Below are 12,291 nucleotides of genomic sequence, written 5' to 3' on the forward strand. Positions count from 1 at the left end.
TTTTTTTTATTTATAATTGTTTTTAATTATTGTTATCTATAGAGAAATAAGAGGAGTAATAGATATAACTAAGATTTCTAATGAGACATTATTATTTAATCAAAATAAAATTGTTTATACCCTGGTAAAAATTATTTCTCCGATTTTCTCCGATTTTTTTCAGATTTTCAAAAATCGGAGAAAAACGAAGTAAAATCGAAGAAAATCGGAGAAATAATTTTCACCAGGGTATTTTTGTAATGGGTCCGCATGGGTCAATTTGGGAGAAATTCGGAGTAATCACGGAGAAATTCAGAAAAATTCTCAGAAATATTTTCACCAGGGTTAAGTACCAATTAAATTGAAAACAATAATTAACAATGATTTGATTGAATAATAATGTGTATTTTGAAACCTAATTGTACATATGAAAAAAGAAATATAATAGAAAAAAAATTTAATAATATTAATTTATTACTAATTAGTAATATCAATTAATAATATAATCAATAATACAAAAAAGTAATTAAACTTTTTTTTTTTTATTTTACGAAAAATTTTTTAGCAACACGCATTGTTTTAGCTAACCATGTAATATTTTAACCAACCATGCCAAAGAAATTAACATGTAGGCAACTTCCTTTCCTTAGCTACCATTTTTCCTATAGCTTTTAATTAATTTAAAAAAATAAAAAGCTATAGGAAAAATGGTAGCTAAGGATAAGAAGTTGCCACATCTTAATTTACAAAGAATTAATTAAGCCAAAGAAATTAACATGTAGGCAACTTCCTTTCCTTAGCTACCATTTTTCCTATAGCTTTTTATTTTTTTAAATTAATGAAAAGCTATTTTTTTAAATTAATAAAAAGCTATTTATTTATCTATTTAAATAAATTTATTTACAATAATACGATTAACATTCTCAGAGAAAAATTGGTTATCGATAAGACATTATTATACAACAAAAATAATAATCATGATTTTAGAAAAAGCGAGAAGAGCATTATTTATTTATTTTTATATGACTTTTTTGTCGTAAAAAAAATAAGCATTCAGTTTTTTTGTTATTTAGACGATTATATTTTTCAACAGGAGGTTTGTGAGCCATGGGAAATGACTGAACATGAAAAAGAAATAGCAACAAAATATATTCTACTTTAACATTCTCTACGTTAACCATCATTTTGTTATTATTTTGTCTGTAAATAATAATGTTGGATTAATAAATTATTTAAAAAGCTTTAAATATTTTGAAGAAAATAACTTTTTTTTTTTTACACAAGAAGAAGAGGAAGAAGATGCCAAAAAAGTACCTGGCAATTAAAATAATAAAACTAATAAATATTTTATGTAATATATTTACAACAGTTTTTTTTTTTTTTTTGATTGATACAAACTAATGATAAGGACAGACCATAAGTCTACGTTTTTTTTTACCCAAAAGGGTCTCAATTTTTTTATTTAAAAAATATATTGCTAAGTAAAAATTTCGTGAAATTATGCTTCTACAAAATTCCACAACACTAAAATATAATTATCCTACAGTTGATGGTATTTCAGCATTATTTTTAGCTCTTGATGGTTTACTTTCAATAAGTTGATTTCTATATGAATAACCAGTACGAAAACCAGCATTATCAAGCAGTCTCATAAGTGCCTCAAATTCAGTACCACCAATATGCCAACGTTTTTTTAATTTTTTAATTGATGCTGGTGATTTACGTGATGCATCATATATTATTTTTTTATTTTCATCATTAATAAGTGTTAAATTATCAATACCCACTGGCATTAATTTAAGTTGTGTTTTACATGCTACAACAGTATTATAAACATTATAAAATGCTTCTTCAATTGTTTCACCACAACATAATGCACCACGATTTGTTAATAACATAACTTTATTTATTGGACCTAAATTACGTGTTATTTTTTCACGTTCTTCAGGCTCAATAGCATCACCAATAAATTGATGATGTGTTGATACATCACCAATAACAATACTTTCATTACCAATTGGTAAGAGGCCACATTTCAAGGAAGACACTGCTGTTACTGTTGGTGTTGTTATGTGTATAATACATGTTATATCTGGACGTGCAGCATGTATTGTTGAATGCAACTGAAATTCACTCAAATGTATACCAAAATTTGTTGTTCCTTGATCAACAACTTCACCTTGCATATTAACTTTAACAAGACTTGATGCTGTTATTTCATGATACAAAAGACCATATGGATTTACCAAAAAATGTTCTTGATCTTGATTTAAACGTGCTGATATTTGTCCACCAACACCCTGTGTCCATCCATAAAGATCAAGTAATCTAAATACTGCTGCTAATTTACAACGTAATTGTTTTTCACCAGGTAAATAACCAGTAACATCACCACCTCTAATATCATTAATAGGCACCACACAATTTAAATTTTTAAATATATTTGAATTAAAACGTGCTCCTTGTCCACCCAACATATCTGATTTTTGTTGTAATAAATCAACACAACCACTATCATCTTTTTCAGCTTCAGGACTAGGTTCTATTTCAGTCATTTTTAATACTTCCTTCTCTCTGTCTGTTTCATGCATATTCTAAAATTAAATGAAACACATTAATTATTAAATATACACAGCTTTATTAATTTATTTATTTTCTAAACTCACTGCATCAATATCAGCTGGTCTTTTTTTACTCTTTTCTTCTTCTTCTGTTATACCGTTCATCAGCCCATTGGCATGAGACTTAGCAAGTTCATGTTGGCTTGTGTCTTTTTCTTCTGTTAACAAAACCTTTAAATATAAAATCACATTGCCATTATTATTTTAATTACAAAATATTTGTTGTTAAAATAAAACAGAAAAAATCTCATCTACATTTACCTGGAAAAACTCTCCAGTAGGTTGAAGTTTCGAAGGATAAACTGTTGGATCTTCATCAACTTTTCGTTTTAATGAGTTATTTAATTTTTCTCTTTCTAATTTTTTTTTATCTATCACATGATTATGAGATATATTACTTTCAACTATAACATTTTGAGAATTTAATTTAAGATAACATCTACAATTACGCTGTGTACAAACCCAACGTTGCAAATTATTTGCTAATTTTTTGTGCCATCCAAATTTTAGACCTCTAACAACAAGCAACGGTCTACCTTTTTCACTCAGCATTTTTTCATAAGTAAGAGACATCCTTAAGATGTAAATAAATAAATAAAAATAATCAAAACAATAAACACGAGGTAGTAAACACTCGTTGTAAATAGTAAACAAACATTCACGAATGAATGACAGATGTAATTTGACACAAGCATGCGCAGTGAGCTCAATAAAAACGGAGTAATTTCTCCGGCGATCGATCAACAACGGAGAAATAAATTAATATAAAAATCAAATGAAAATTAAAAATAATCCTGTCTTCTATCGGGTTTCTTAATTAAAAAAAAATTAATATATTTAAACAATATTTTTTTTAATTTAACAATATATTATTTTTTCCTTCTTTTTAACATTTTTTTTTTGTTTTTCATTTATTCACATGACTCCAATCAATTTACGTATATACATACATAATTAAAAATAATCTTTTATTTAAACAAAAAATAAAAATAAAAATAATTATTTATCTATTATTAATTATTAGCTGTTAATTAGCGACGAAAAATAGTAAATATTTCATCAAGAAGCACACAAATTTTCTCATCATTCAAAATTATTTATTATCAATATTAAATAATAATAATTTTTAAAAAATAATAATGGAAGAATTAATAAATAATAAGTTAATAATTTTTTTATATAAATAAATTTTTTTTTTTGTTATTATTTAGTTTAAATTGTGACGATTTGTGTGGCTTTGAATTTGCCAATTTGATATTTAAAATTTTACATTATTTATAGAAAAAAAAAAATTGATAAATTAATTTAGTTTATTTATTAAATAATTTATTATTTTTCTTTTATTTTCATGTACTTTCCACAGTGTAATCATTTTTTAAGTTAAATAACTTTTTTATTTGTATTTTTTTAAATTAAATTTTCAATTTATTTTATCTACTGACAGCAAAAGCAAACAAACATTAATTTACATTTTTCATAATCAATAATTTAATGCAATATTAAAAAAAAAAAAAGTTACTTTTTGGCGTATTTTTATTAATAAAATAATCATTTATTTAAATTTTTATTTGGTTTCGCAATATAATTTTTTACACTGGTAGCAGATTTCACTTTTGAAAAAATTAATTTTTTTCATATTCAAGTCTAATTAATTATGGAAAACTCGATAATTATTTTATTTCGAAAGAAACTTTTAAAAAAAACTATCAACTAATTAGTGAAAAAAAAAAAGCTATTGTTTTTTAATTTAATAAATGTAAATGACAAAGTTTAACTATTTTTTTTTCATAATTTTCGTTTGTTACTTAAATTATTTTAAGACTGAATTTAAAAAATAATAAACCAACTTGTAATTAATACAAAATGACAAGAAGCTACTTGTCAAAATGACCTTTAAATTAAAAAAAAAATAACAATAAAAAAGTTGGCAGTGAAATAAATGCTAATTACGATTTAAAAAAAAAAAAAAATATAAATTCATTAGCTAGAGATTCGTCAACTAAAAATTAACAATATTAATAAAAATAAATAAATAAAATTTATCATATAATGCTCATAGAGCGTCGATATCTTTTTCTGGTATTATTTGATACAGAATTATGACCAGATATTGGTAATGGTGGTGGTGAAGGTGGTGTAACTGGTGTTACTGGTGTAACAGCAGGTGTTGTTGTTAATAATGTTAATGCAGCTGAAGCTGAAGAGGGGGGCCTGAGCTACCAAATATAGTTTTCAGTTTGTGGTGCCCTCATTACACCAACACCACCACCAAGTCTTCTATAATTCATACAACCACATAATCTCCATTGATTTTGTTCAGGATCATAAACTTCAATTGTTTTTAAATATGCAGTACCATCAAAACCACCAACAGCATATAATTGTCCATTAACAACAGCAAGACCAACCTTAATAATCAAAAAAATATATAAATATATGATAAAATTGTGTAAATGATTGTTTGATTGTTTTATTTACCCCACTTCTTCTTGATGTCATTGCAACAATTGGACTCCATGTATTTGTATGTGGATTGTAACGCTCAGCACTTGATAATTCCATACAATCATCTCTACCACCAACAGCATAAATAAGATTATTAAATACAGCACAGCCTAAATGTTTTCTTCTTGTTGACATTGGTGATACTTGTGACCATTTATTTTGTCTTGGATCATATCTTTCAACTGTATTTAATGGTGATTGTCCATCAGAACCACCAATAGCATATAAATAACCACCAAGTACAGCAACAGCAACACCAAGTCTTCTTGTTGTCATTGGTGATACTTTTGACCATTTATTCTCTTTTGGATCATATCTTTCAACATGATTTAAACACTGTACACCATCTTGTCCACCAACAGCATATAAAAAACCATCAAGTACAGCAACACCAACACTTGTACGACATGATGTTGTTGGTGCAACATCACATGACCATTGATTTGTTTGTGGATCATATCTTTCAATACTATTTAAATAACTTTGTCCATCATGTCCACCAACAGCATATAATAAATCATTTAATACAGCAACACCAACACCACATCTTCTTTTACTCATTGGTGCAACCATTTTCCAATCAGCCGTATTTGGATCAAAACGTTCAACAGATGCTATTGCATCACCAGAACACCAACCACCAACAGCAAATAATACTTCACCTCTTCTTGTTGGTTTACGTGGTCTTGTTCTTGGTCCTTGCATTAATGGTCTTTCTTGAGGTAGCAATAAATAATTTTTAGCTTCATCAACTAAATCACGACATGCATCATCTGATCTAACAAGTAAATCAGAACCAACAGTACCAACTAAAAATTTTGGTGATAATAATGGCAAACGTACATGTTGTAATACTTGTGATAAATTTTGACGTCTTTCACTAACATTATATTTAACCCAATTCATAACTGAACTAAACACCTGTTCTTCTGTTCTAACATTTAATTCATCAGATGATATTATATCAACAAGTTGTCCAACTGGTAATAATAAAAATTCTTCACTTTCCATAACTTCTTGAAAATTATGTTGTGTAAATTTATCAGCAATACGTAATAATTCACGACATGAATGTGTATCAGCAAATGCACGTATACCCAAACAATTTGATGGATCAAGTTGGCGTTTTAAAAATTCACAGCATATATCTTGTATTTCAGCAAGTTGTAGTAAACATGCAGCTGGTAATAATGTTTGTACATTAGCTTCTTCAACAATAATATGTGATGTATAACAAAAATCAATCAACAGTTCCATTGCTATTTCATCAATATCACGTATTGTAACTTCTGTTTGACGTGATTCAGCAAGTTCACCAGTAAACATTGCTCTAAAAAAATTAACAAAATTTAAGATTAATTAATATCATCTTATTGGTCAATTACAATATGATGATTCATTACCTAAAATATGGACTACATGCTGATAGAATAACACGATGTGCAAATATTTTTCTTGTTCCAACATTAAGTACAACATCACAAAGTTCACGATGACGTCTCAGTACATTTAATTCAGTGAGGGTTGCACGAGGATGCTTCTCGGATGTATGACTTAAGCGTGCCGGTGATGGTGCTCGTTCAACCATTTCACCCATCCTCGTATTTGAGGATGCTTGGGCAGCAGTGCTACCCGAGGCTCCTCGGCTCCCCCCAGCTAGCTGAAGGCGCAGCGGGGGTGACGCCCAACCCCACACCGAGTCTATCTGCAACACCATTCACCAGGACTACTTATTTTTCAATAATTCACCAATCTTTTTTTTTTTTTCATTCATTAATAATTCATACAATTATTCCTTTTTTTTTTTAACAAAAAACAAAAACAAAACAAATGTTTTTTTTTTTTGGGTTCTTTCTTGCCTGTTGATTATTTCAGCTAACCTGTGACTGATTTATAAAATTATCATTAAATTATCATTAATGGTATATTTGAAATATAAAAATTAAATTTGCAATTTATTGAGCACCAGGTGTATCAATTGAATTTTTTTTCTAATTTTATTTTTGACTTTTAATTATGGAGTAATTTAAAATATTTAAAAAAAATTATAAAATATTAGCTTATTTATTTGTTTATTAATTTTTTATTAATTATCTATGTACTGATTAGATTAATTAGTTAAATTAGATGAAATTGTTATAAATAAACATTTACCTTTAATGATTTTTTATACCAGTAGGAAAAAAATTTAGGCACCTTTAAAATTTTATTAACGTTGTTGTTATTTTAATTATTATTGCTGTTGTTTATTTATTAATTGTTTATTTGTTTATAAAACATTATTTAATTATTATTTTTGCCTAAAAATAAAAATTGTATAATAATATTCAGCTCCGATCAAGTTGCTGTGTTTTTTTTTTTCTTTTTTCTTTATTGTTGTTTTTGTTTTATTAATATATTTTTTTTTATTCTACAAGGTTGTTTATTTATATTTTTAGCTATATACACACTTCATAAGATGAACACAAAATGGAGAAATCCTTATGCTTGGTTGCACGTAAAAAAATTAATTTATTAACTAGAGATGAACAAAACATTCAAGATATGTCATTTTGACAATTATTATTGTTGTTAGTGTACACATATTTTTTTATTATTATTTTTTTTTTTGCATTAACTGACAATCTGACATTAACTGATTGACAAATCGACTAATCGAAATATCGAATCGAATTACATCCGCCATGTTTATTGTTGATAATACAGAAACCTGTTTAAGTGTCAAAAAAAAATAAAAAAAAATTGACACAACAAACAGATAAAATATAAGGTTATTAATCCAATTATTGTGTCAACAATTGTTTTATTGTTAAAATAAATAAAAACAATAAAATTTAAATATAAAAATCCAGTAGTTTGTTAATACGAATGTTTTATTGATCAATAATAATAAAAATAATATTTAAAAATGGAAAATAGTGGTGAAAGTGGTGATGATGTACCTCAGGGTAATTTTTTTCAAGCATCTGGTGTATCAAATAATTATATTGGTGTTCATTCAGATGATTTAGAAGGTAAATAATTGTGTTTTTTAATAAATAATATAAATTGAGCAATGAAAATTGAAAATTGTTTGATTGAAAAATAGATGATCCAGAAAATACCGATGATTCAAATCATGGTGGTAGTGATCCATTACATTCTGGTGGACATGGTGGTTCAACATTACGTGAACAAGATCGTTTTTTACCAATAGCAAATGTTGCTAAAATAATGAAACGTGCAATACCAGATTCTGGTAAAATAGCTAAAGATGCACGTGAATGTGTACAAGAATGTGTTTCTGAATTTATATCATTTATAACATCTGAAGCAAGTGATCGTTGTCATATGGAAAAACGTAAAACAATTAATGGTGAAGATATATTATTTGCAATGACAACACTTGGTTTTGATAATTATGTTGAACCACTTAAAGTTTATTTACAAAAATACAGAGAAGCAACAAAAGGTGACAATCCAATTGCTGTTGGACAAACTGGTAATGGAATTAAAACAGATACAACAAATCCAATTTATGAAGAACAATTATATACAATATCAACAGCAAATAATGCATCAACTTCAGATACACCAGTTATTTATAGTTATTCAACTGGTGATCAGATGCAATTTCAATTATCCTGATCATTGAAATTTCAAATGACCTATTGTCATTCATTTTTTGTCTCGAATAATAATTTAAAATCAATTTTCTTTTTTTTTTTGTTTTTTATTAAGTCTATAATTAATTAATTATAATTAAACGATAGTCTGTTTTTTTTTTTTTGTTCTTTTTTTTAATACCTGAAAATTACAAATTAATTATTTAAAAAAACATTTCCAAATTATTTAATTTAAATTTTCCTTTTATTTATTTTTATGCTCCAAGGCATAATTAATAATTTATCAATTAAATTTTTATTTTTTTTCATTTTGTTTCTATTTTTATTTTTTTTCACAGGTTTCAAATAATTTGGTCATACATACAAAGGAAAAATTAGACGAGCCTTTATTGTAATATCATCCAAGCACCAATAAACTATTTTATAATTTTTTTTTTTTTTTTTTTTTTAAATTATTATTACACTGTTTTATATATATATATATTTTTAAAATTTATATTATTTACCAATTATTCATTATTATTATTTTTGATAATCAACAAGTTTTAATTTTAAAGAACAATGAAAAAAAAATTAAAACAAAAATTAATAATTTCGAAAACCGGCAGTAGTTAATTTTTTTTTTTTTTATCGACATTGTGTCGTACATAATAAATAAATAAATAAATAAAGATAAATAATTAAAAATAAATTAATAAATAATGATGAATAATTTATCACTCTGGTAATTGTGAAGGTGACAATAGTAATTCATGTCCCTTTGTTGATTTATTTTTATTTGTTGTTGATGATGATGATGAAGATGATGGTATTGCCAAATTAATTGGTATTTTATTACAGCTAGTTGTTTCTTTAATTGTTTTAATAGCTGTTGATGTCATAATTTGTTGTGTTGATTTTGGTAATAATGTCGTTGTTGTTTTTGATGAGCTATTATGTTCATCAATATTTTTAACTTTATCTTTATCAACAATAACAACACGACATGGTGTCCATCGACAATCTACACAACAACGACATAAACATAAACAAAGTAATACACGTAATAAACAACATAATAAACCAGCACAAACAAGTGTTGGTCCAACAAGACGTAATTCTGGACTTAAAATCCTTTTTCACCAGTTCCAACAAATGATATTACAAGTCCAAGTGCTGTTGTTCCAACTGTTAATATAAAAGCACAATTAATTTTTTATTATAAAAAAATGATTTAATAAATTTATAATTAACAACATACGTCCAGCATATAAAACAGTATTAACAGCAGCATTAACTTCACCTCTTCTACGATTTGTAAAATTACTACTTGCTTCTTCATCTTCATCACTGCTACCATAACAATAACTTGCATCACGTATCTGACAAATATGTGAAATAGAAAAAATCTTTTTTTTTTAAATTTATTTAAATATTAATATTATATTTGTTGATAAAAAATATTAACTACCCTGTTACGTTTCATCCAACGTCTGTGTGCTTCACATTGTTTTGTTTTATATCCATCACGGGAACTTTGAGGTGATGCCGGAGACAAGGGAAGCGGTGAAGGTCTGCTACAATTTTGCCATGCCGCTTTCCCTGGTCCCTGGCCACCGCCACACTGTAATTATTTTACAACAAAATAAATTACATTATTATTTAATTGAAAAATTTCTTTTTTTTTAAATTAAATTATAATTTATTTTGCATTAATTGTTGATGTCAAGTTATATATGGTTTTTTAATTTGTCATTTGTTTTTGTTAATTTATGATGAACCCCTTTTTTTAATTTTTTTATTATTACTCACCCCATGAATGTATGACCTGGGGGGATAACGTGGCAATGGTGGTATTAGTCTTGTAGCCAAATTTGATGGCAATTCTCTAAAATTCACCGTTTTACCACCCCTAACACGTTTTTTTTCTCTCCTAATTAATAATGCCGCCTGCATTCCGCTCATTCATTTGCTTTTTAACGTTTTAAAATTATTATTTTCTTTTATTTTATATATCAATTAATATAATAAAAGAAAATTTAACGTTTTTTTTAAATTAAATTTCATTTATTATTAACAACACATTTGTTTATATTTATCATCACAATTATTTAATGTTGTTTGTCTTCTTCTTCATCAACACCAAACACAAACTGCTAATAATTTTTTTTTTTTAATTTAAGTATATTTTTATTTTCAATTATTTAATTAATAATTTAATTTTTTTTTTTTTTTTTTTTCCACCAGACAGCCAATTATTGTGCTTGTGAATTTGTTTATTTAAATTTTTTTTTATTGTTATTTAATTCAATAAAAAAAAAAAGATGATTTTTTATATTTTTTTTTTTTTTTTTGTACAACGTGCCTTCAAGTGCAGTGCATTAAGGGTTTGAAATTATAGGCAAATAGATAATCTACTGATAAAGTGATTCACAGTGGAAAGAATATTTAAATTTTTAATTTATATAATATGCCTAATAGAGATATTAAACCCAATACCTATCATTATTTAGAAGAACTAATTTTCTAAATTTTTAAAAAATATTTTATCATTCTCTAAAGCCCTATTGTTTAAATTAACTAATTAATTAATAATAAATAAAAAAAATTAATAGCAAATATTTTGTAGAAAAAAAAAAACAAGTTAATTATTTTTTCGATTTTGCTGTAATTTTTTTTATCAATCAATGATATTTAATTGTTATTTTAAAATATATATTTAAATATATTAATACAAACCTGTAATTCTGATGCTGTTGGTGATGCAACTCTTAGATCAAGAAATGACGGTGGTGGAAATGGAAAATTAGATGTTTTTAATTGTAAAGATTGTGAATTTTGTGATTCAAGTGATAATGGTGGTGGTGATATTGGAAATTGTATTGGTGATACTGGTGGAACAAGATGATTTGAATTTGTTATTATTTTATCTGGACGTTTTCTTTTGTGTTGATGTAAATGATGAAAACTATGACTTCGTTGCTTATTTTTATGTTGTTGCTGTTGCTGTTGTTGATGTTGATGTTGATGCTGATGATGATGATGATCATGTGACGAATGAAAAGCTCCAGTTGGTGCTGGTGGATGTAATTGTGCTAAATGAGATCGTGAAAATCTATTTTGATGCTGTAATCCAGATCCAGATCCAGTTTTTTTTGCTGCTGCTGCTGATGATGCACCACCAAGTTGCTTTAATTGTAAACGTTTTTGTTCACGTCGCTTAGCGATACTTGCACCACCTGCTGCTGCATACATTTTTTTATATTTTTTTTTATTTAAAACTTCTTCAATTTAACTGGATGATACTTTTAATGTCCTTGATGACCTTTTATTTTTTTCTTGTTTTACTTCTTGATTAATAGTATTATTTTTATTAATAATTATTTTTTTTTTTTTTTTATATAATTTTCTTCCCGCTTTAACGCCCCAGGCGACTCACCGGAGGCTCACTGCAAAATTAAATTATAATTAATAATTTTCTGCATAAAATTTTTTTTTTTTTTAAATATATATTTTTTTTTTTTATTAAATAATTTTTGTATGATTATTTGCTATTATTATTTTTTTCCATTATTAATATAATTGTTATTCTATTAATTTTA

General features: G+C 26.0%; 3 protein-coding genes and 1 pseudogene across 4 annotated transcripts; 1 reads left to right on the forward strand and 3 right to left on the reverse strand.

Annotated features, from left to right (window-relative positions):
• Positions 1-1,468: 1,468 nt before the first annotated feature.
• Positions 1,469-4,423, reverse strand: LOC122850326 (protein hu-li tai shao-like). The gene is made up of 3 exons (XM_044149487.1): positions 2,862-4,423; positions 2,646-2,771; positions 1,469-2,573 (listed from the first exon to the last, which is right to left on the reverse strand). The coding sequence occupies exons 1-3, from the start codon at positions 3,171-3,173 to the stop codon at positions 1,515-1,517; spliced, it is 1,497 nt and encodes a 498-aa protein (XP_044005422.1). The 5' UTR covers positions 3,174-4,423; the 3' UTR covers positions 1,469-1,514.
• On the reverse strand, positions 3,448-7,681 carry LOC122850325 (kelch-like protein diablo). 2 transcript variants are annotated; one of them, XM_044149485.1, is made up of 4 exons: positions 7,260-7,681; positions 6,509-6,991; positions 5,079-6,435; positions 3,448-5,008 (listed from the first exon to the last, which is right to left on the reverse strand). In XM_044149485.1, exons 2-4 carry the CDS (start codon positions 6,820-6,822, stop codon positions 4,817-4,819), a joined length of 1,863 nt encoding a protein of 620 aa, XP_044005420.1. In that variant the 5' UTR covers positions 6,823-6,991; positions 7,260-7,681; the 3' UTR covers positions 3,448-4,816. The 2 variants fall into 2 exon arrangements, with proteins under 2 accessions (XP_044005420.1, XP_044005421.1); XM_044149486.1 differs by having other exon boundaries at positions 3,457-5,008; positions 6,509-6,810.
• A 168-nt stretch (positions 7,682-7,849) lies between these two features.
• LOC122850328 (nuclear transcription factor Y subunit B-4-like) lies at positions 7,850-9,146 on the forward strand. The gene is made up of 2 exons (XM_044149488.1): positions 7,850-8,119; positions 8,194-9,146. Exons 1-2 carry the CDS (start codon positions 8,014-8,016, stop codon positions 8,730-8,732), a joined length of 645 nt encoding a protein of 214 aa, XP_044005423.1. The 5' UTR covers positions 7,850-8,013; the 3' UTR covers positions 8,733-9,146.
• A 231-nt stretch (positions 9,147-9,377) lies between these two features.
• On the reverse strand, positions 9,378-12,053 carry LOC122850327 (annotated as a pseudogene).
• Between the last annotated feature and the right edge of the window lie 238 nt (positions 12,054-12,291).

The sequence above is a fragment of the Aphidius gifuensis genome, linkage group LG2 (genome assembly GCF_014905175.1).
Source record: "Aphidius gifuensis isolate YNYX2018 linkage group LG2, ASM1490517v1, whole genome shotgun sequence".
Classification (NCBI taxonomy): domain Eukaryota; kingdom Metazoa; phylum Arthropoda; class Insecta; order Hymenoptera; family Braconidae; genus Aphidius; species Aphidius gifuensis.

Coding starts and splice junctions, on each gene's coding strand:
- LOC122850325 (XM_044149485.1), bottom strand. CDS start 6,822: ATGGTGTTGCAGATAGACTCGGTGTGGGGTTGGGCGTCACCCCCGCTG. Junction 6,436..6,508: donor GCATGTAGTCCATATTTTAG/GTAATGAATCAT, acceptor TAATTTTTTTAG/AGCAATGTTTACTGGTGAAC. Junction 5,009..5,078: donor TGACATCAAGAAGAAGTGGG/GTAAATAAAACA, acceptor TTGATTATTAAG/GTTGGTCTTGCTGTTGTTAA.
- LOC122850328 (XM_044149488.1), top strand. CDS start 8,014: ATGGAAAATAGTGGTGAAAGTGGTGATGATGTACCTCAGGGTAATTTT. Junction 8,120..8,193: donor TCATTCAGATGATTTAGAAG/GTAAATAATTGT, acceptor ATTGAAAAATAG/ATGATCCAGAAAATACCGAT.
- LOC122850326 (XM_044149487.1), bottom strand. CDS start 3,173: ATGTCTCTTACTTATGAAAAAATGCTGAGTGAAAAAGGTAGACCGTTG. Junction 2,772..2,861: donor CTACTGGAGAGTTTTTCCAG/GTAAATGTAGAT, acceptor TTATATTTAAAG/GTTTTGTTAACAGAAGAAAA. Junction 2,574..2,645: donor GACCAGCTGATATTGATGCA/GTGAGTTTAGAA, acceptor ATTTAATTTTAG/AATATGCATGAAACAGACAG.